The sequence below is a fragment of the Schistocerca gregaria genome, chromosome 6, assembly GCF_023897955.1.
Source record: "Schistocerca gregaria isolate iqSchGreg1 chromosome 6, iqSchGreg1.2, whole genome shotgun sequence".
Classification (NCBI taxonomy): Eukaryota; Metazoa; Arthropoda; class Insecta; order Orthoptera; family Acrididae; genus Schistocerca; species Schistocerca gregaria.
This window is the reverse complement of record NC_064925.1, coordinates 372584612-372609856: the sequence shown is the minus strand read 5'-3', so window position 1 is coordinate 372609856 and position 25245 is coordinate 372584612. Positions and strand designations below refer to the sequence as shown.

The 25245-nt window shown below is 42.1% G+C and overlaps 1 protein-coding gene across 1 annotated transcript; it reads right to left on the bottom strand.

Annotated features, from left to right (window-relative positions):
- Positions 1-2160: 2160 nt before the first annotated feature.
- Positions 2161-3865, bottom strand: LOC126278106 (synaptic vesicle membrane protein VAT-1 homolog-like). The gene has a single exon (XM_049977983.1). It carries the CDS (start codon positions 3807-3809, stop codon positions 2469-2471), a length of 1341 nt encoding a protein of 446 aa, XP_049833940.1. The 5' UTR covers positions 3810-3865; the 3' UTR covers positions 2161-2468.
- Positions 3866-25245: the final 21380 nt, after the last annotated feature.

Sequence of the window (25245 nt, the reverse complement as noted above, 5' to 3'; positions counted from 1 at the left end):
TTCTCTTTAACAGAATATGGAATACATTTTTTAACTTTATCCGTTGAGTATATAATTATTTTAAAAATTAGTAATTGTTGTCACACGTTAGTACTGTAGCGCGACGGTACAACAGTCAGTCAGAAACTGACACATAATCCACTATACCTCGCAGATCGTCATCAGAGACATATTATAGTTAAGTTTCAAAGACGCGCTAACGCTGTGAATTACAGTAAGGTTGTGGAAAAGTAGTGTTGAAGTAGTTTATACTGATGCTTTGGTTGCTAGTCGAAAGTTGGAAATTTTGGAAGATAGCTCTTCATGCATGAGAAAAAACAACATAAGACGATCACAGAGCACTGTACTTTATGAATAAAAAAGAGACTGATAGGGTCGCTACAGAATGACTGATGATAGTAATGATGTGGAACCAAACTCTTCGGGCTTTGTACCTCATGCAAGCACCATTTGCAACAGGACTCGTCGTAATTTGCTAAAACAGAGTGTGACTTGAGTTTCTCGACCACCATCTCAGATTGTGGTCTTTTTAAGATATTTAAAGAATGATTTTGGTTTGTATAAGGCGCGTGTCCACTGTATCCCACACATTTGTTGCAGGTCATACACTGGCCACTCTATCACTGGTGAGGAGGATCGGTATATTGACCATAAGCGTCACACACGCTTATACAGCGAGCATATCCGCTATTGCAGAACATTGCCTTGGTACCGGTTATCCTGTGGAATAAAACAACACAGAGATTATGGAATGTACCTCCAGCTGTTGACATACTTTTATTAAAGTGACAGCGAGATTAAATTAACAAGTAATATCATGGAGAAAGACAGACGTATGTCTTAAATTCTTCTCGGAATTGCTTGCGTGTTGTGTTTCTGCTTATGTCATATTGTTTGTATGGTCCCTGGGCTGTGTAGCCCCCTACCGACGGATTGAATTTCTTTTCTGCGCCCTCCTGCTGCGTCCGTGCCTTGTCACAACCTGTCGGAATATCGCCGGTGGCCGAAAACGTCGGGCTGTTCCATTCCTGCAAGTACCAGTAAGTTTTTTCGACACGCTGGGAAAAATTCAAGTTTCATTCTTGACTGTCAATTGACAGTAATAGAGTACCATGTTGTTGTGTCAGAAAGGTTTGACGCATATATGCATTACATGTATTGCGTGAATGCGCTGGCGTGCTTATGTGTGTGTGTGTGTGTGTGTGTGTGTGTGTGTGTGTGTGTGTGTGTAAGTGAGCGAGAGAGAGAGAGAGAGAGAGACAGAGAGACAGATATTTCTCCTACCGAATTTTGCTGGCAGATTCTGTTAGATGTGGAGGAACACCAAGAAAAAAATGATGTTCATTATACCAGGCATCAAATGAATATTGCCAATTACATAATAACGTATTAGAACTGTTATGGAGGAGCTCTTTCATAAGTGTCGCAAGGAGATGGACCTATACTGCAAAAGTTTTCGTACAACATAAAAGTATCGCGCTTTCAGCTTCTCCTTCCTTAAATTTCTTCTTAACTGCGAGACGAACTGCGGTGCTTCTCCATCCTTCTGCTTCCAGCGGCTGATGCTCCTTCACTCTAGAAATTGGTCGTAATGGCCACTTTCAACGGGCTTGTAAGGCACAAAGAAAGAAGGGGAAATATTTCCTTATTACTGCTCTCAAGAACTGACAAAAACACTGCTTGAAATAATTGAAGCAGAACGTAATAGAATAGTGAGCTGAAATATGTGGCTGTCTTCGTGAGGGACGAACTCCAATTCCACCACAGTATTTTACTGCTTTTCATATTGGGTTAGATGACAGGGCGTATATTAGTAACACATGCGTAAGGTTATACTTAACAATATCGTGAAATCAAAGTTAAAACCAATGTTATTTCCTCGTAGTACAGTGCGTCTTAAAATGTAGGAAGACAACGATGGGTGTACAGTACAGACTTTAACTTTACTTTATGATGAAAGTATTTGCATGAAATTCATGATTTCCAAAAGAAATACTAAATTAGTCACTGGCTGTATCGATATAAGCTACATACAAGTCACTATAGCTAGGGATATTACATTTTTGGGTCGAAGCATTGCTCTCCGGACGAGACGCCATTTTCGCTTCCTTTCTTTCACGTCAGTTACGGCGGGGGCTCACCTACATCTACATCTACCTCAAAAGTAGCTTTGAAAAATAAACATTCCATCAACATGTGAATGTGTGAAACTGTCACCATGATATGGTACATGTATTTGGAAACTCATGTCTGACAGAATTCATGTAAATAATTCAGCTCGAGAAAGTTCAGCAACATCCGACAAACACACATCAGCACACAAACGAACTTACACTCACAATATGGTCACATTCTTTAGTAATGTATATGATGTCAAAATAACTACGCTAATATTTTTACACAAAAATATAACAGCACAATTTTCAATGTGGTCAATGTTTAAGCGCATCATTTCAGAAATTCATTGTTCAGCTTGAGGCCTCTTTCTCCTTTGCTTCATTGGCAGCTGTGTCACCACCACTTCCTTCGTTGCTTGTACCAGTTTCTTCCTCTTTCTTCTCTTCCTCCTTTTTCTCCTCACCCTTCTTTTTCTCCTCTTTGTGTCCACCTTTGGCCTTTCCGTTAGCAGGGGTTGCTGGTTTAGGCTTAGGTTCCATCCCAGGATCGAGTACAATTTTGCCAATGTTCTTCCTATCATGCATCTTTTGCATAGCTTCTGGTACATCTTCAAGTGCCCATGTTGAATCCACTACAGGCTTAATTTTTCCATCCTTCCACAGTTTAAACACAGAATCCATTATTTTTTTAATGTATGGTGCTCCGCTTTGTTGATACAAAAGGTGACGAATGTTGAACCCAGAGAGGGTCTTGTTCTCATCAAAGAGCTTAATTGGTGATACTTTGTCTACCTGCCACCATGATCTAGCAACACTGAAGATGCTTTTGATCTCTCCTGTCACAACATTGGAAGACCCATAAAGAATGTATTTTCCCATTGGTTTCAGTAATGAATTGCCCCTGTTGCATTCTTCACCACAAAGATAATCTAGGAAAATATCCACAACCTCAGGCGCCAACTTTCTGACTTCGCTTGCATAATCACTTCCACGCTCTAATAAGTGATTAATGGTCGACTTCAGGGCCTCGTGTTTTCTTTCTGAAGCTACACGAAAAACAGTCACATCATCCACTGTTCTGCACAACTGTGCAACAGCTTGTCCCACACCACCACCTGCAGAATGAACCAGCACACTCTTCCCTGGAGCCAATCCACCCAACTCAAACAACAGTACGTAGGCCACTATGTAATTCATAGCAATGGCTGCAGCATCCAGGTGTGTCATTCTACTTGGAAGAGGAAACACATACTTTGCTGGTACAGCCACAAGCTCTGCCCATGCTCTGTACTCTGGCAAAGCCACCACACTGTCACCAACCTTGAATCCTTCCACACCAGGGTCCACTTCCTCAATGTCTCCTGCACACTCAAATCCCAGAATGAAAGGTGTCTTTGGAGGGGAGTCTATGGCACCTTGACGCACCATTAAGTCTTGAAAGTTCAGTCCACAGGCCTTGACGCGGATCAGGATTTCCCCTTCGCCGAGTGTTGGCTCTGGTTTCTTCAAAACCTTTACTGACTTTAAGCCACCGAACCCTGTCAGAACAACTGCTCTCATTTCTTTCGGTGGCTGTTCTGAAGCCTTTTCCGTTGATTCGGCTTCATCGCTAGCTGCGGGAGCTTCCGTCTGAGACTCGGGTTTCTCCTGAGCCTTCTCTTCAGTTGGCTTATTCTCAGGCTGATCAGACATGATGAATCCCAGAAGGATGCTGGAGAACTGTCACTCTCACACCGCCCGCTAAGCGACAGGATCATCACACCGTGATGGTGTGCAATGATAAAATACTAAGCTGTTGTCAAAGTGTGGCGACAACACAACTAATAGAAACAATACTTAATCCAGAAGGCACAGACGAGTTCATCTAAAAAACTGTCACATTACCACGAACTAAATCTTGGGAAAAGATGAATGGCTTACAGACGGAGCACAAGCTGGGATTGGGGAAAGGAAAAGGCCGTGTCATTTGAAAGGAAACATCCCGCCATTCGCCTTAAGGAGATCACAGGGCACGCAACAATAGGAAAAGGATCTTCGTTAGCGCCCGTCGAACTAATGAAATACGGAAAAGAGATTAATCATAGCTACGTCCCACGCTTATTACCAGGGTGAAATCATGGAAATCAAGAGCAAATTTGCCATGACGTCTGGTTGCAGTGGTTAAGTCGAGCTTCTAAAGGACATCATTTGTGCGCAGTTGGCTGTCATGTTTTATGTTTCAGTATAAGATTCCGATTTTAGTGCTTAGAGCATTGTCAAGTGGTTAAAACAATGCCTCAGAACAAGTAAAAATATCCAGCCATTATACGACCATCTACACCGTTGCCAAGAAAATCTGATTATCATCATAACGTGATCTTAAGATAATAGTTCTTGCAAACAGGTGTCTTTGATTGATATCACCACCATGTGACAAAGTATAGCAATACCTGTTTAAGAGGCTTTTTGCTTAAAAGTCGAAATGAGATTCTTGATAACTGCCTCGAATATCTCGATTGTTGAATGATGGGTGGATATTTTGGGCTTATTCAAAGGGACTGTTCTGAGAAATTTACATAGTCAAAGTGCTGAAACTGCAAGCGTGTATCCAATAATAAAACTTGTCAGCCTCAACGGCGGAAAGATGATGTCGTCCAAAAGACTCATTCCTATCAAAGCACCATAAGTTATCTTTCCATAGTATAATTGCGATGGTTGAAATTTGGCCTTTTCAAAATCTGTGTGGAAAGCAGAAGACAGTCGATAGTACGGAGGAGTAAAATAAAACAATCTTCGACTTGTCAAGCATATTAGTTGTGCGATTCTTTTCGGATTATAGGGCCAGAGATTTCCGTCCGCTATCGTAAACTTTGGCCTTTGCGAAAGAGAGATTCAGTTCGTCCTTCTATGACCTGGAGAGTATCTCGTGAACAAGAGAGAGAAAATCACACGCAAGAACGCTTGAACGTGGCGGATCATACGAACGTTTACCAGCTGCGGTGGCCCTCATCTACAGATACATGTACATATATTCTCCACGAATTACCATACGGTGCATGAAGGAAAGCATCTTGTACCACTTATAGTGATACACTTTCTCGTTCCATTCGCAGATGCAGTGAGAGAGAAACAACTGTCTGCATCCTTACATACAAGCATTGATTTCTCTTGTCCTGTCTTCTTGGACCTTACGCGAAATGTACGTTGCTGACAGTAGTATTTTTCTGCATTTTGTTGCAGATACCGCTTATCCGAAATTGCTGAACACTATTGCGCAATACTGTTCTTGTTGTGGTCTTCAGCCCTGAGACTGGTTTTATGCAGCTCTCCATGCTACTCTATCGTGTTCAAGGTTCTTCATTCCCAGTACCTACTGCAGCCTACATCCTTCTGAACCTGCTTAGTATATTCATCTCTTGGTCTCCCTCTATGATTTTTACCCTACACGCTGCCCTCCAATACTAAATTGGTGATCCCTCGATGTCTCAGAACATGTCCTACTAACCGATCCCTTCTTCTAGTCAAGTTGTGCCACAAGCTCCTCTTCTCCCCAATTCTATTCAATAGCTCCTCATTAGTTATGTCATCTACCCATCTAATCTTTAGCATTCTTCTGTAGCACCACATTTCGAAAGCTTCTATTCTCTTCTTGTCTAAACTATTTATCGTCCACGTTTCACTTCCATACATGGCTACACTCCACACAAATATTTTCAGAAACGACTTCCTAACATTTAAATCTATACTCGATGTTAACAAATTTTTCTTCTTCAGAAACGCTTTCCTTGCCATTGCCAGTCTACATTTTATATCGTCTTTACCTCGACCATCATCAGTTATTTTGCTCTCCAAATATCAAAACTCCTTTACTACTTTAAGTGTCTCATTTCCTAATCTAATTCCCTCAGCATCACCTGACTTAATTCGACTACATTCCATTATCCTCGTTTTGCTTTTGTTGATGTTCATCTTATACCCTCCTTTCGAGACACTGTCCATTCCGTTCAACTGCTCTTCCAAGTCCTTTGCAGTCTCTGACAGAATTACAGTGACATCGGAGACCGTCAAAGTTTTTATTTCTTCTCCATGAATTTTAATACCTACTCCGAACTTTTCTTTTGTTTCCTTTATTGCTTGCTGAATATACAGATTGAATAACGTCGGGGATAAGCTACAGCCCTGTCTCACTCCCTTCCCAACCACTGCTTCCCTTTCATACCCCTCGACTCTTATAACTGCCATCTGCTTTCTGTACAAATTGTAAATAGCCTTTCGCTCCCTGTATTTTACCCCTGCCATCTTCAGAATTTGAAAGAGAGTACTATATACTATAGTAATGAATTACAGAAATAAGATTTTGTTGGAATCTACTGGGACGTCGCTAAGTCTCAGCACGCCCGTCGAGTACGCAACGATGGTGTAACCATTGTCAACACTCGGAAGAGCCGCAGCAGAAACAAGCAGGAAGATCACTGCCTCAAAATGTGCTGGAGAGAACATAAGGGACACCTGATTCAGTAGTGAGATGACAGTTTAGATCAGATGTAACGCTCTTCTGCAATGGGGCTAGGCGTCGTAATTTCATCTAGGCATGGGACAAGTTGCACGCTTTGCGTGAAGGAACGCTTTGAAGCACTGAAGTTAAACATTAGCCTAGCCAAGAGCACTGAGAACGGAACCACATTCGGTCTTCAGCAGGCGGTTATTATGTCATCGACTGATATAAAACCTCCACCCCACTCCACTCATTTTCAGGGCAATTCTAGCTGCTTCACTGACACCAGAACAACACCAACGCTACTAGCTGAAGGATACCTGATGAATATGACAAAGTGTCACGAGCCAGCGCTACATTGGAGCCTAATGTTATGAGTCCGCAACCGTTCGCCTGCGGACGGAAATTCAACTATATGAGATGCATCGCTTCCAGTCACTCCTAAACGATGTCCCCATCAGTGAGCTGTTCATCTCGGGAGGATGACGCCCGAGCTGCAACTCCTGGACAGTAGCAGTGCTGAATTACCCGTAACATGGGACTACCTTTCTGGCTGTTCTCCATGTCCCCGATGGGTCTCCCACCTACAAGTCATCACGATAACGGCAACCTAACGAGACTTCGGCTTCCCCTTGACTCCTTTTCCGCGTCTGGACGTGTCGGGATGTGTGTGGTCGAGCGAGAAGAGCGACAGAGACGATGTGACCCTCAGAGCGACTCGAGTAGCAGAGCACTGCCATGAAGCAGCCGGATACTGCCATAAATACCTGCCTGGCGGAATATTAGGGGCGGGCATACAGCTGGCACGTGACCTCGTGAATGGTGCCCGCGATCGCAACGCTGTGTGCTGCGGCATGCACGCAGCCAGCGGCGAGGATGGCGCCCTCTGATTCCTTCGCTATAGCGGGAATATCGGTCGAAAACAACCCGGGCTATTTCTATTTTCGTCGGGCTTTTGTATACAATCTCCCGTAGTAGCGCTGCCTGCAGATTGTAGCTTTGGCAACCCGCGCTACACACCTGTATCATTGGTTGCATCACAGGCAGCCACTTGGAGATACAATCCTTCCCATTAGCAGACAGTCCTCTTACCACCTGCACTCCTTCATATCTTCCAGTAACTGTTGTAAGTAGGATGTTTAGGTTTTTATATTGGTCACGCCACCTAGCGCTCTGTATGAAAATCACTGGCTGTGCTGTGTGCAGTCTGTGGCTGGGTGGCATTCTTGTAATATTCGCCATTATAGTGTTGGGCAGCTGGATATTAACATAGCGTAGCGTTGCGCAGTTGGAGGTGAGCCGCCAGCAGTGGTGGATGTGGGGAGAGAGATGGCGGGTTTTTGAGAGCGGATGATCTGGACGTGTGTCCATCAGAAACAGTACATTTGTAAGAATGGATGTCATGAACTGCTTTATATGTTATGACTTTTGAACACTGTTAAGGTAAATACATTGTTTGTTCACTATCAAAATCTTTCATTTGCTAACTATGCCTATCAGTAGTTAGTGCCTTCAGTAGTTAGTACCTTCCGTAGTTTGAATCTTTTATTTAGCTGACAGTAGTGGCGCTCGCTGTATTGCAGTAGTTCGAGTAACGAATATTTTTGTGACGTAAGTGATTTCTGAAAGATATAGGTTAATGTTAGTCAGGGCCCTTCTTTTGTAGGGATTATTGAAAGTCAGATTACGTTGCGCTAAAAATATTGTGTGTCAGTTTAGTGTTGATCAGAATAAGTAAAGAGAGTAATGTCTGAATACGTTCAGTTTTGCTCAGCTGTTTGAAAATCAAATAATGTAAGAGGTTTATCAGCACAGTAATTCATTAATTTTTCTAAGGGGGTGTTTCACTGTTTCCTACTTTCTACACTTCGCAGAAGCCGTCTTCCATACCTTGGTGTACTAGCATTTCCGGAAGAATGGGTGTAACACAGAAATTGTTTGGCAGCAGCCTGTTACGTGAATAAATCTTACACTCTGTGGCCGAGTATGATCCGTTATGAACTGTTCATGAGTTCTGTTCCAGCAAGACATGCAAGATATCTCCTGTGAATTTCGAAAAAGTCACTTGGTTAAATAATCTGATCAAAAGTATCTAGTAACGTGTCAGTGGATGTTAATGTGGGGAGACATCACGTTTCTCTTTATGACGCCTTAAGGCAGGCTATTCCAACCCCACCTCCAGGGAGCCGGAGCGCTCTGGAGCGCTCACTGCGGCAGCTCGGAGCCCGTATGGAGGGGGAAAGCGAACTCACTGCCCTTATGTCGCATGCAGCCGCAACTGACGCAATAATCCGTGTTCAATGACAGCTATGACTAGCCGTGGGAGCCCTGTGCCTCTATTGGAGGATACCTTTCTATTCATTGGGAGGGGTGGTCGACCGCAGTGCCTTGTATCTCATAAAGTATTTAATTCTGCGAAGAGGTACAATATACAACGACATTACACACGTCTTCAAGCAGCGCACTACGATCAGGTACAAGGCGTTGCACGCAGAGAACTGGTAGCCAGGCTTAAGAACGACATACCAGGAGACGTAAGTTTAAAAACGGTTTCGTATTACAGAGGATATCAAAACATGCAACATAGTTCGTGTTCTGTAATACGTTTATAATTTTCAGGTGAATGAGAGTTGAGAAAACACTACTGTATCTGCAGTTCGAGCAAGCTACAGGGTCGCTGACATCGTTGCGATGAGTGGCAAACTGTTTTCGGTGGGACCATTCGTAAAATCATGCATGGAAGCAGTTGCAGAATGTTTGTTTCCAAGGAAGGTGCAGGCAGTTGAAGGAGTTTGCCTGTCGAAGCAAACAATGTCTCGTGAAATCCTGCACATGGCAGCGGATTTAGAGACGCAGCTCAGGAAAAAGGCGGAGAGCTTTGTTGCATTTTCGCTAGAGCTTGACGAAAGCACCAACATATCGAACTGTGCTCAGTTTGCAGTCTTTGTGCGTGGTGTCGACATGGAGCTGCAAGTAACTGAAGAACTCTTGGATGTGGTACCACTCGATTACACCGGAACAGGACGAGACATTTTTGAAGCTGTTTGTGAATCAGTGGACAATATGAATTTGCCGTGGGATAGGCTCCATTCTGTAGCGACAGACGGTGCGTCACAAATGATCGGGCGTCACCAAGGTTTTGCTTCTCGTTTGAAAAATAAACTCAGGGACGGATTCGGGAAAGACATTTTGACTCTTCATTGTTTTATTCACCAAGAGGTACTGTGTGCTGAAACAGTAGACCTAGGCGGTGTAATGAAAGATGTCATGAAGTGTGTGAATTTTGTGCGGTGTCACCATATGAATCATTGCCAATTCAAAGGATTCCTGAAAGGTATGGAAGCGGAGTATGGGGATATACCTCACCACAGTATAGTTAATTGGCTGAGACGGGGAAGAGTTCTTGATGTTTTCTTTGCCATTCGTGAGGAAATATCCCTCTTTCTCGAAATGAAAGGGGAAGAAATGCGTTGTCTGAAAGATATAAAATTTATAGCAGACCTGGCGTTCCTAGCTGACATAACTATGCATCTGAAGAACTTAAATCTGTCATTGCAGGGCAAAGGGCAGCTAATCGTTGACATGCACGACCAGATAAATGTGTTCATGGGAAAGTTACGTTTATTTGAGAGGCAGATGGGTAATGGACATTTAACGTTCTTCAATCGTCTTGCTTCTTTAAAACTACCTGAAGGTACTGAAACGTCCCCTTTGAAAAATTATACAAGACTGTGCTTAAACTGACACACAATATTTTTAGCGCAACGCAATCTGACTTTCAAAAATCCCTACGAAAGAATGGCCCTGACTAACATTAACCTATACGTTTTACAAATCACTTACCTCACAAAAATCTTCGTTACTCAAGCTACTGCAATACAGCGAGCACCACTACTGCCAGCTAAATAAAATATTCAAACTACTGAGGGCACTAACTACTGACAGGCATAGTTAGCAAATGAAACATTTTAATACAGAACAGACAATGTATTTACCTTAATAGTCATAATATATAAATCGGTTCGTGACACCAATTCTTACAAATTTCAAAACTCCGCCATCTCTCTACCCACGTCCACCACTGCTGGCGGCTCACCTCCAACTGCGCAACGCTAAGCGCTGTTAGCATCCAGCTGCCGCTGCCCAACACTACAATGGCGAGACAACAATGCAAACCAGCCACAGACTATAGAGCTACGTGGCGGCGGCGTTACCAATAAAAAAACCTAAACAGCCTACTTACATAGCCCTCATGCTCCCCACAAAAAAATTTACAAATTGTTTTGGGCAGTGGCCAATACAGATTTGAAAAAATTTTTCATAATTACAATGACAAAGAAATGAAATGCACACACTTATCGATACAATGTTGGTCAAAAGCTAAAATTTTCTCACAGTCCATATAGACAGTCCTGATCATTCATCACAGTAAAATAGTAGTGTTTTTCTCAAAGTCTGAGTAGTAAAAGAAAATGCACACGGAAGTAGTGGATTTCCATGCAGTCTTGAAGAAGTAGTGTTGTCCTTTCAACGGAAAGACAGTGCTGACTCTTGACATGCAGACAGGTAATGGGCCACAACAGAGTCAGTCGACGTTGAAGACTATCGGTAGGTAGGTCATCACAGAGCAGACCCACTGTAGTCCTGGTAGAGATTACGGTATTGGTGGGCCACCAGAGTTGCAGACCCACTGCAGTCCTTGTAGAAATAATGGTATTGGTGGGTCATCAAAGGTGTAGACCCAATGTAGTCCTTGTAGAGATGGCCAGCAGCCATCTGTTTGACTGTGCAGGCGCACAATCACCATTGAAGAGTCTTGCGGATAATATAACAAGTCCATAACCACCACTTGTGCACTCAGAAAAATTGTTTTTGAAATGTCCTGAGAACCAGCAATGCTGTTATCCAGTCCCTTACTGAGTTATTAATACACGTGTAAACCCTATCAGTCCCTACTTCTCACATATTGTCCATATACTATGACCAAGAGAAACGTGTGCAGTGAAATGTAATTTACAAGTTACTTAATTTGATGAACTGTTTTCAATTACAATTTTATAACATAAGAATACAATAAACAAAGGTACAAAATACATCTTTAAAGAACATAACAATACAGATAACATTTGCAGTAGTACAGGTTTTACAAAAGAATCGAAGTAGCAAATACATCAGTGTTAAAAAAAATTTACGACATAAGTACATACATAAAAGATCAGAATAACTTTTGAAACATCAACTTCACACATTAGCATTAGAACAAAACAGAATAAATAATGTGTAAACATCTTTACAAAGTAAATAACATATTATTAATGCAAATTATATTTGAAGTAGACAATAGTCCTCATCATAGTGAATGTAGCTTAGTATGAGAAGAGAAAAAAATCTATGAAACAGTACACAGAGACAGGAAGAAAATAAATACACAAGGGTACACAAACACATAGTGGGATAACACAAGGAAAGGGCAGGGTTTGTTTTACTGCAGTATTTTGCAAACAAAACTTTCTTTACTTCTCGGAGATCTCCCTTCGTTCTTGATTATTTCCAAAAAGTCCTATCTATACCTGCTTTCTGTACTTTTCTCATATAACCTCTCAGTGCATTTCTTAAAATCCATCGCAACTCATTCTCTTATATAGGCTACCCCCTCTTAAGCTAACTTATATCTACTGAGTTCAGATGCTTAACTAAGGGACGAGGCAATGCAGCGGCATAAAACAATTAATACAAACAGCAATGACAAAAAAATGCAAGTAAGCATAGCGAGCACCAATAAATGTAATAATTTATATCTAAACATGACAAAGCTGAAGCAGAAAAAATATTACAGTAAAAATGTTTAATACCTATGTCACATCTTAACACTAGAGTGATGCATCACGAGAACATACGCTAGCACATAAGTTACCAAAACGTAAAAAAAATATTTTTGCAATTCCTGTGAAGGGAAATGTCTATTTGTGCTCTAATGACCAGTTGGCAGGAAAACAATGAGAGAATTGATGGAGCCACGCTTGTGGATGAATGTCGTTGCCAGAATTCTTAAATGTTTTGAATTTACGTGCAGTAATGAACAGCTTATAGTCAAAATCATCGTGTCGGCGGGTAGCATATCGGTCATTGTTACGTCGTGTCGGCGGTTCCATCTCAAAATTCGGTGCACCCTGCCAATTTCTTTCATAATTTCCGAAATGCCCTGTGTTATTATTTTGTGGCTTTTCCGTATTTCTATGTCCCTCTTCCAATACTGGGGCGCGAGTGTCCTCTGAAATATGTAATTCTTGTATTACTTGAGCCAACTGATCTTGTACTTCCCGCATTTCTCTTTTGTACTGTGTGTTGATTTGATTTTGATTCTGTTTGAATTTCCTAATTTGTTCATACTCTTCAGTGTCAGTGAAGGCTACAGGTTTTGTGTCATTCAGATCATCATCTACCTTCGTAGATAAGTTAGTGAACTGATCTGAAAGTTCGGCTACTTTATCTGACAGTGAAATTATTTCCTCTGTGTGTCTTTCTGAACCATTTTTCAGAGTATCTACTGTGTCCTTTAAGTTCGCTTGAGTTTTTGCAAGTTGCGTAACCGAATCGGTAGATGCAACTGAGTCAATTTTAGCTTGCAAGGTCTCATGATTTTCATGAACAATAGTTTGCAGTTCTTTTATGGCTGCTTCGTGATTCTGTAATGCATTTTCATGCCGCGAAAAAATAGGTTGGAAATGCTCACAAATTTGTGTTTTTATGTCATTACAGACTTTTTGACATTTCGATTCGATGTTATGTAACTCATTAGTTAAATCTTCACGTGTTTGTTCAAGTGTGGTGTCTAACTTTTGAAGCTTTTGTTCCATTGTGTCTAACGTTTGAAGCTTTTGCTGTGTTTATCTCTGATTTTGTTCCATTGTGTCTAACTTTTGAAGATTCTGTCCCATTTGTTTCTGATTTTGTTCAAGCGTTGTGTCTAACTTTTGAAGATTTTGTTCCATTGTGTCTAACTTTTGAAGTTTTTGTCCCATTTGTTGCATTAATTGTAATAAGAATGCACTGGTGTCTGAAACATGTTCCTTAGTCCTATTCGGCAATGCATTTGCACCGGCAATATTCGGAGTCTGAAAAACAGAAAATGTGTCTTGACTTATTTGAGAAAACGGTGAGGACGCAAAACCTGAATCTACAGTATTTGCAATATTGTGTCCTGTCATTTTGGAATCCTGAGGTGAGCTGTTGCCGACCGATCGATCGATAACGCTTTCCTGTTCACTAATTGTTTCACTACCTACACCATTATTTGCAACCCGCTCCATTTCCCTATGCACAATTACCAAATTACTACTTTGAACATTAGTTAATTCATTACATGGTGGCGCTAACACACTGCTTTCGTCTTCACTGTCATTTCTCAGTTTACTTTGGAGCCTAGTATTACGTTTTTCACACGCCATTATTGTCACAATTTTTTTACACGACAACACAGAAAACTCAATTTGAAGAACAAAAATAAGAGAACACATTAACATATCACTGAAAATAATATCTAGTTAATTGCAAGCGCAGCTGCGAAATACTTTGTGCAAAACTACATGCATGGCACAACTATTTTGCTGTACAACCATGAAAGACTGCAACTACAAAGGAAATTATCTCTATGATTATGCGCTAGCAATAAACAAAAGCTACACTAATTACACAAACTACAAGGAAAAAATCAGAAGATTCCAGTGAGGTATCCTCGGCTAAGGGTCGACATATGAAACGTCCCCTTTGAAAAATTATACAAGACTGTGCTTAAACTGACACACAATATTTTTAGCGCAACGCAATCTGACTTTCAAAAATCCCTACGAAAGAATGGCCCTGACTAACATTAACCTATACGTTTTACAAATCACTTACCTCACAAAAATCTTCGTTACTCAAGCTACTGCAATACAGCGAGCACCACTACTGCCAGCTAAATAAAATATTCAAACTACTGAAGGCCCTAACTACTGACAGGCATAGTTAGCAAATGAAAGATTTTAATACAGAACAGACAATGTATTTACCTTAATAGTCATAATATATAAATCAGTTCGTGACACCAATTCTTACAAATTTCAAAACTCCGCCATCTCTCTACCCACGTCCACCACTGCTGGCGGCTCACCTCCAACTGCGCAACGCTACGCGCTGTTAGCATCCAGCTGCCGCTGCCCAACACTACAATGGCGAGACAACAATGCAAACCAGCCACAGACTAGAGCGCTACGTGGCGGCGGCGTTACCGATAAAAAAACCTAAACAGCCTACTTACAGTACTACTTTCGGCCATAATCAAAGTTAAAGCAGCTCATCACGTCATGTGAAACACGAGTCCGAGACCTCACTAGTTTGGAAATGGAACTTAAGGTGTTTAGCACTCCTTTTTCAGTTTCCCCCGGTGACTTGTCATAGTCACTTCAATAGGAGATTATTGATTTGCATAATTCAACTTTTTTGAAAGAGGGGTACTACAACACGTTGGATTTGTCACGATGGTATCTTTCATTACAGCAAAAAACATTTCCCAAGCCTCACAACAATGCCGCTCAGATCATGTTCATGTTTGGATCTACGTATTGTTGTGAGCAGCTTTTCTCAGCAATGAAAAGAGTAAAATGTAAGGAACGATCGTTTGTTCAGGATGCAACAATGAATACCATCCTCCGCATTAACGCTGCGAACACTCTGACGCCTGATATTTCCGATCTTGTATTGAAAAGAACATGTCAAGCTACAGAGGCCTAATAAATTTAGTATGCAATTTCTTGTAAAACAGTTATTCCTTTTTTCTTTATTTATTTCGTGAACATCGAATTTCCTGGTGTAGCATGTCACCACGTTTTAGCAGCTAAGACTATGATGTTGTAGATCTTGTAAGACGCAGCTGGCACATCAAAACGCTTGCCTTGCCGTCTGCCTCAGCCAGCCGTGCCACGCGCCCGCGTGCCGACCCACTTGAATGGCCACAGCGAGAGACACGGCTCCGTGGAGCAGGGAGCGCTCCGCGGCTCACAACGGAGCCGACGAGCTGGAACAGCCTGCCAAAAGCGGTGCTTTGGAACTTTCAGTGAGGTGCTTGAATTTCTGTGGAGGAATGGCAGCCCATCTTCCTTAAGAGCTGATACCCGACAAGGTAGTGATGTTGAACGCTGGGGTCTGGAGTGACGACGACGTTTTGGCCCATCCCAAAGTTTTTGTATCTGGTTCAGGTCGCGGCTCTTGACAGACTAGTGATCCATTTCAGGAATGTTATTGTCCACAAACCATTGCCTCATAGATTCTGTTTTATGTAAGGGAACTTTGCCATGTTGATGCAAAAAATCGTCGTTTCCGAACTTTTCTTCTATGTGCTCGGTTCACAGGCCTGTAAAATCATACATGTCCTTCCGCATTTAGCGGTTTCTTAAGGGCAGTAAGGGATTCACCCTAACCACGAAAAATACCACCATACCCTAACACAGGAACATGCAGATTTTTGGGGCTGAGACTAATTGCAGCTTCACTTGGCGAGAGCGGTCAGGCTCTGACAGACGTCCACAGTAGCCACCTACGATGTGTCTGAAGCACTCGAAAATAAATGAGTTTGAAAGGGTACAGTACCGCCCGACATTGAAAATAGGTACAACATTCTTCGTTATTCTCGTCAGAACAACATATTTTTTGTAGTAGTAACTCAATTTCACTTAATACACAGAAGCCGGATACCAGTGTAGGAAAAAATGACAATTTATTTATTTAATTGATCACATGTGCACTCCCACAAAATAAATCCCTACATCCAATTTGGTGAGATCTGTGAAATGAATGAATGTATGGTTGTCCGCTAACCGCAGATGGTGAATGTGCAGTATATTGTCATCTTCGAGACGGTCCTTTGGTCATCTTTGGTGGAACCAAAGAGATGAAATTTACCTGAGCTTTGAGCGCCTGAAATGTGGCTGGCCTATACGGTAGCATGGTGCTCCCCCACCTTGGCGGAGGTGCGAGATCGGCCATGTTTCAGCACTCTGCAGCTGGATCTAGTGTTGGTAAGACCTGTCTTAGGTGTGCTCCGTAAAGAAAGAGTAGTTTGGAATAATAATTTCTCTATTTCAGGAACTTTTGTGGGGTGAATTAAATGTCAGGCAGGTAATATTAAGGGGATTGTAGTAATCTTCGGAAGTTACCAACGGTCACTATGAAACCACGTGTAGCAATAAGGTGAAATACTTCTGAGTGCTTAAGATAAGCTCAATTACTAGCGTGCGTGCTATAAGTTTAAGAAATGGCGTGTGCAGTACTAGAGAAGAGTACTTCCACGTGGTGAGTACTGCGTGAGTCTCAATCTGTGTATGACAGAAAGGCTAAAGAGAAGTACTCATCCATGGTATCAGTTGAGGACTCGCGTGTGTGATGAATATGTTCTTAATATTTCTTTGCGTGTTATGTTTCCTTGTGACGCTTGATTCAAACTATAATACTCTGAGAGAGAAGCAAGGTGAGTCAGCCATCTATCCAGCAATGCCACTTGGCTTGCATTGTACAGGAAGACGTGCATATATCCTCCAGAGTTCATAGTAGGAAAGAAAAGTTACGAAGTGGGGCAGTGTCGTGTGAAACTGGGATAAATACTAATTGAAGTGGGAAAGCTGAAAGTGATGTGATTATAACGTTGTGACTATTCTTTGTATTGTATGTTGCCAGTGTGATTTATTTCATGAAATTTAATTATCTGTGGTTGGCATAGGAGAGTAACAAGATAGTTTGGATTATGCTTGTTCCCTTTTGTACCACTCTGTCTGGAGGATATTTTCGTGATGATAGGTGTGAGAGTCGAAGTGTGAGATATAGCAAAAGATCCACCATCCTATCCAGAAAGTGCAGTGTAGCGTTAAATAATTACGAGACCATAAGATAGAGAATCACCAACGTAAAGCCATGCCCACTAGGAGGAATTTCTCATGTTTTATTGCTGTAGGTTATAGAATTTGTGTGTTTAGGTTATAGAATTTATCGGAATAAATAAGATAGTGAAAAGAAAAAGATTGGTGGCCTTTTTCTTCGAATAGTGTGTTGTCATCAATTCCAGAATGTATAATGTGTGCACCATTCATATTCAGTGCGACGACCACGTGTTGATCAAAGCCGTTAAATAAGAAAGAAAATGTGGTATTGCCAGTGCGTAGTGAACAGTCAGAGTTGTGTAAATTACTAATAGTGAGATGTGCGTTTCCGTTTCCGTTGCGTAATATTCAAACAGGAAAATAACTTGTAACTTAATTGTGAGTATTAGAGTTCATGTTACTCAATAAATAAGAATGAGTCCACTCGCTTGACAGACCACACATCTTGCAGGCCTGACTGCTTGATGCCACAGTATGAGCAAAGCAGGTGGGTGCCTCTCAAGTTACTTGAATGATGTCTAACGTCTCTTCGCTCTACAGGAACACACCTCTATACCTCTGCACGACTATTCTACACCCACGCAAAACATAGGAGCCGACATGTGATGGGCTCTTACCACAGTTTTTCACAAAAAAGAACATTGTAACACCTGTTGTTGTTGTTGTCTTCAGTCCTGAGACTGGTTTGATGCAGCTCTCCATGCTACTCTATCCTCTGCAAGCTTCTTCATCTCCCAGTACCTACTGCAACCTACATCCTTCTGAATCTGCTTAGTGTATTCATTCTCTTGGTCTCCCTCTACTATTTTTACCCTCCACGCTGCCCTCCAATACTAAATTGGTGATCCCTTGATGCCTCAGAACTTGTCCTACCAACCGATCCTTTCTTCTGGTCAAGTTGTGCCACAAACTTCTCTTCTCCCCAATCCTATTCAATACTTCCTCATTACTTATGTGATCTACCCATCTAATCTTCAGCATTCTTCTGTAGCACCACATTTCGAAAGCTTCTATTCTCTTCTTGTCCAAACTAGTTATCGCCCATGTTTCACTTCCATACATGGCTACACTCCATACAAATACTTTCAGATATGACTTCCTGACGCTTAAATCTATACTCGATGTTAACAAATTTCTCTTCTTCAGAAACGCTTTCCTTGCCATTGCCAGTCTACATTTTATATCCTCTCTACTTCGACCATCATCAGTTATTTTGCTCCTCAAATTGCAAAACTCTTTTACTACTTTAAGTGTCTCATTTCCTTATCTAATTCCCTCAGCATCACCCGACTTAATTCGACCACATTCCATTATCCTCATTTTGCTTTTGTTGATGTTCCTCTTATATCCTCCTTTCAAGACACTGTCCATTCCGTTCAACTGCTCTTCCAAGTCCTTTGCTGTCTCTGACAGAATTACAATGTCATCGACGAACCTCAAACTTTTTATTTCTTCTCCAGGGATTTTAATCCCTACGCCGATTTTTTCTTTTGTTTCCTTTACTGCTTGCTCAATATACAGATTGAATAACATCGGGGAGAGGCTGCAACCCTGTCTTACTCCCTTCCCAACCACTGCTTCCCTTTCATGTCCCTCGACTCTTATAACTGCCATCTGGTTTCTGTACAAATTGTAAATAGCCTTTCGCTTCCTGTATATTACCCCTGTCACCTTCAGAATTTGAAAGAGAGTATTCCAGTCAACATTGTCAAAAGCTTTCTCTAAGTCTACAAATGCTAGAAATGTAGGTTTGCCTTTCCTTAATCTAGCTTCTAGGATAAGTCGTAAGGTCAGTATTGCCTCACGTGTTCCAACATTTCTACGGAATCCAAACTGATCTTCCCCGAGGTCGGTTTCTACTAGTTTTTCCATTCGTCTGTAAAGAATTCGAGTTAGTATTTTGCAGCTGTGGCTTATTAAACTGATAGTTCGGTAATTTTCACATCTGTCAACACCTGCTTTCTTTGGGATTGGAATTATTATATTCTTCTTGGAGTCTGAGGGTATTTCGCCTGTTTCATACATCTTGCTCACCAGATGGTACAGTTTCGTCAGGGCTGGCTCTCCCAAGGCCGTCAGTAGTTCCAATGGAATGTTGTCTACTCCGGGGCCTTGTTTCGACTCAGGTCTTCCAGTGCTCTGTCAAACTCTTCACGCAGTATCGTATCTCCCATTTCATCTTCATCTACATCCTCTCCCATTTCCATAATATTGTCCTCAAGTACATCGCCCTTGTATAGACCCTCTATATACTCCTTCCACCTTCTGATTTCCCTTCTTTGTTTAGAACTGGGTTTCCAACTGAGCTCTTGATATTCATACAAGTGGTCCTCTTTTCTCCAAAGGTCTCTTTAATTTTCCTGTGGGCAGTATCTATCTTACCCCTAGTGAGATAAGCCTCTACATCCTTACATTTGCCCTCTAGCCATCCCTGCTTAGCCATTTTGCACTTCCTGTCGATCTCATTTTTGAGACGATTGTATTCCTTTCTGCCTGCTTCATTTACTGCATTTTTATATTTTCTCGTTTCATCAAATAAAACTTAATATTTCTTCTGTTACCCAAGGATTTCTACTAGCCCTCGTCTTTTTACCTACTTGATCCTCTGCTGCCTTCACTACTTCATCCCTAAAAGCTACCCATTTTTCTTCTACTGTATTTCTTTCCCCTGTTTCTGTCAATTGTTGCCTTATGCTCTCCCTTGAAACTCTGTACAACCTCTGGTTCTTTCAGTTCATCCACATCCCAACTCCTTAAATTCCCACCTTTTTGCAGTTTCTTCAGTTTTAATCTACAGGTCATAACCAATAGATTGTGGTCAAAGTCCACATCTGCCCCTGGAAATGTCTTACAGTTTAAAACCTGGTTCCTAAATCTCTGTCTTACCATTATATAATCTATCTGATACCTTTTAGTATCTCCAGGGTTCTTCCATGTATACAACCTCCTTTCATGATTCTTGAACCAAGTGTTAGCTATGATTAAGTTTTTTCCTATTCATTATTAAACCTACTCCTGCATTACCCCTATTTCATTTTGTGTTTATAACCCTACAGTCACCTGACCAGAAGTCTTGTTCCTCCTGCCACCGAACTTCGCTAATTCCCACGATATCTAACTTTAACCTATCCTTTCCCTTTTTAAATTTTCTAACCTACCTGCCCGATTAAGGGATCTGACATTCCACGCTCCAATCCGTAGAACGCCAGTTTTCTTTCTCCTCATAACGGCATCCTCTTGAGTAGTCCCCGCCCGGAGATCCGAATGGGGGATTATTTTACCTCCGGAATATTTTACCCGAGAGGACGCCATCATCATTTAATCATACAGTAAAGCTGCATGCCCTCGGGAAAAATTACGGGCGTAGTTTCCCCTTGCTTTCAGCCGTTCGCAGTACCAGCACAGCAAGGCCGTTTTGGTTATTGTTACAAGGCCAGATCAGTCAATCATCCAGACTGTTGCCCTTGCAACTACTGAAAAGGCTGCTGCCCCTCTTCAGGAACCACACGTTTGTCTGTACTCTCAACAGATACCCCTCCGTTGTGGTTGTACCTACGGTACGGCTATCTGTATCGCTAAGACACGCAAGCCTCCCCACCAACGACAAGGTCGATAGTTCATGGGGGGTGTAACACCTATTCTGTATATCTAAGATGGAACATTGGCAACAATTTATAACACACAATAGGGTATCTCACCTAACTCTGCCACCTCACATATCTCTGGAATAACAATAGATATTCAAAAACGGTTTTCATCATCATGAACGTACAGCAGGGGTTAGGAAACCAAATATTGTGCGAAATTTTAAAACGTAAACAAATATTATTTTCAACTCAAACTTGTGTATTTTTAAATGGACACCCACTATTATTTCGTATGCAATCAATAGCATGAAAAATCACAAAAATCATGGCATTGGTTGCGTCGCGATACATCAATTACATCCCGAGAAATTGCGAAGCGAAGTTGACGCTTGAAATAAATGAAGTGTACAGCTAGCGCACTTCCTGAGACTCAAGCGTGCACCTCACGCTGCCGGTAATCGTGATGTGATTGGCGTACTACGTCAGTGGAGTGCCAATATGTGGTGTGGTATTGTGTGACAACACAGCACTGGCCTATTTTTCATTGATGGCACTCAGAAAAGGGGATAGTTGTAGCCCCTTCTTGAGCTGTACCTTACCTGAACTGGTCTACTTCTTATAATGTGTCAGATAATGCGGTATCAGAATGATGGATGTCCTGCGCATAACGTTTATTGTTGCGAAATGACAACTAGAGGTACATTTAGTGATAACACACTTAGTTTCACGTTTCTAAACCTAAGTTCGGATAATGTGGCTTGTAAAGGATAGCAACGGCCTCACAGTTTCTGACGTAATGCATCGCATGTAATACTGTAGTAAAACAAGGGGTTGTCTGCACTGGCGCCTGTATCCAGCCATAAACATACCGACATTACCACGTCACGCTCTACCTTCAGTATACAAGTGTCTCCTAATCTTGTCTGCTGAAATGCTCTCGTACTGTAACGTAGTTAACATACGTTGCCACATTAAATCCTGTTCTCTGGTGGCTTGTTACATTTGCCGTCATGTAGTCCATATGCCGGCCTTCAGTAATGAAGAAAAACTAGATATTATTTTAATTTATGGCGAATGTCACAGAAATGCAACAGCAGCTGTGACGCTATATGCTGAACCCTACCCAGATCAGTGGTGTCTGTCACGTCGAACCATTTACAACATCTGCAAGACACTCACGGGAATAGGAATCTGGGCTCCCACAAAACGTCGAAGTACAACGCCAGCAATTGGCAATGGAAACGAAATTGCTGTTCTGGTTGCTGTAGCGCACAATCGTCAGGTGGGTGTAGGAGAAATTGCACGAGGTGTAGGAATAAGGCACAGTAGTGTGTGCAGAATCTTGCATCGGCATCGCTTTCATCCGTCCCGTATCTCACTGCACCAAGAACGGTACGGGAATGGCTTTGAATTCCGCGTTTCTTGTTTACGGATGAGGCTTCATTTACAAATCATGGTAATGTGAACCTGCGGAACATGCACTACTGGTCCGTGCAAAATCACCACTGGATTCGCCAAGTTGTTCATCAGCGACAGTGGAGTGTCAGTTTTTGGTGCGGTATCATTGATAACTGTATTGTAGGTCCCTATCTTTACCGTGGAACATTGAATGGATAGCGATATTTTCTTCAACACACACTAGCGCTCCTCATGGAGGATCTATGATTGGAAACTCGTCTACCAGTATGATGGATTCCCCGCACACAACGCAAAAGTTGCCAGAGACGTTCTAAATGCGACGTTTACAAATAGGTGGATGGGGCGGGAGGTACTGTGCGATGGCCAGCACGGTCCCCCGACTTGACGCCATTAGACTTCTTTCTCTGGGGTGCAGTGAGAGGTAGAGTGATGAAGAACCCCCAACGACGGTAGAGGATATGCAACATCGTATCACTGCGACGTGTGCTGCAATATCTGTAGAAACTCTACAGTCTGTACAACACTCTCTCGTTACCCGTCTGCAAACGGGTATTGATGCAAACGGATGGCACTTCGAACATATGCTGACGTGACAGAGTTTCATTGGTCAAGATGTGGGTGTATTTTCTGTGCTGGATGTAATGCACAACAATACAGTTTCTGTGGGTGACAGGACACTGTGTTTAGAAAAGAGGATTCAAGTCTGTTATCTCTAATTGTAGCACTAGTTGTCATTTCGCTAGAATAAAGATACATTTACAATCTGTGAAACGTAACTTTGATTTGGACGTGTTACTTGTTTATTTGTGTGGATTGTGCATACCTTCCCATTGTGTGAGCCCCTGGCACAAGCAGCGTGAGCTGTATACGTAAGTCTCAGGACGTGCGCTGGCTGTACGCTTCATTTATTTCAAGTGTCAAATTCGCTTCACAATTCCTTGGGATATAATTGACGTATTGCGATACAACTAACGCCATTATTTTTGTGATTGTTCATGCTATTAATTGCATACGAAATAATACAGGGTGTCCATTCAGAAATATACAAGTTTGTGTTGAAAATAGTATTTGTTTACGTTTTAAAATTTCGCACAATATTTGGTTTCCTAAACCCCTGCCGTACGTTCATGCTGGTGAAAACCGTTTATGAATATCTATTGTTGTTCCAGAGATACTTGAGGTGGCAAGTTAAGTGAGACACTATACATATAGATGGGTGTAACAAAAATGTGTACAACACATAGTATTGCAGGACACATTCCTTACAAGCAGATAAAGATGTATGTGATATGAACATGGATACGCTTTGTTTCTATATTACAACTCATTTCCTCCAACGACTTTCAACGGTATTAGATAGTAAATTTTCACGATCGACGTGTATGACCATTCGCAATGCTCCAAGGATACATTAACGCATCCGAGATTCACTAGGACGGCGGGTCGATCCATGTATCAGTGCCCAAAGAGGGCATACTGAATATCTCCCGTGAGAAAGGTTTGGATGTTGTATGCTGGTGTGTTCTGTTAGTATGGCTTTCCTATGATTAACGCGTTGTAGAAAATGATTTGTAACTTGGAAACTAATCGTTTCCAGACCCATATTCATACGACATAATTTCCTTGCCTAAGTGTGAGGAATTCGTCCTGCAATTTGTGCCGTACATTTTTGTTACATCCTATATACGGGTTGGAGAAAAAATGTGTAGCGAAATTTTAACCCTGGATAGCTGATGCCAGAGTGAACCAAAATCACTAATGTTGTGTCGGTCGACATCACACCATTTTCAAACTACGTCAACTTGGCGCCACGGGCTCCAGTTGGCCGTGAGATTGCCCTGTTGCCGTTCGTCCCTCGCCCCGTCACTACCCCAACGGGATGCGTACACGTGTCCCATAGGTCTTGCTGTTTGTCTCCACCTCACGTCAGAGGCATTCAAACGTAGCTTCGCTTCCGAGCACACACACGTCACCAGCAATTTAGTCATACAGTAAGTATGGCGGCACAGTATTCGTTTGAAGAACAACGATATATGGTTTTTGTTTATGGACTATCCGACGGTAATGCGCATGAAGCTTGACGGTTGTATGAGGAACGGTACACAGCAAGACGACAAGCACACCCGCAAACGTTTACTGCAGTTCACCGGCGACTTGGCGAAACAGTCTCTTGAGCGGGATATCATTATGATGCTGGAAGACCTCTAACACGACTGGATGCTTCATTTGAAGAGAATGCTCTCGAGCGCTTCGAGGAAGGACCTAAGACAAGTACTCGAGCGGTTGGACACGACATGGGGTCACTCATTGTTTAGTCTTTGGGGTTTTGAGGGATGACGGCCAGCATCTATTTAGTTTCGACCCTGTCAAAGACCTAAATCCTGTGGTGGACTATGAACACAGGCTAGGGTTTTTCTGGTGGTTTCTGCGACGTATTGCACGAGATTCCAACTTCCTCGCCGTTTCGCTTGTTTACCGTCGAGTGCACCTTCAATTGGGATGGCCTTTACAGCACTCGAAACACTCCTTATTAGGCAACGGGAAATCCTCACGTCACGTACATCCACGGACAACAGGAACGATTTTCGCTCAACATTTGGACAGGCATTGAGGGTGACCATCTGATTGGGCCAGTCCATCTACCTCCTCGACTTACTGGAGAAAATTACCTTCAGATTTTGAAAGAAACTCTACCTGGCCTGCTAGAAGATGTTCCCCTGGACATACGGCTACGCATG

Excerpts from the sequence above, each read along its gene's own strand:
- LOC126278106 (XM_049977983.1), bottom strand. The coding sequence starts at position 3,809 with ATGTCTGATCAGCCTGAGAATAAGCCAACTGAAGAGAAGGCTCAGGAG.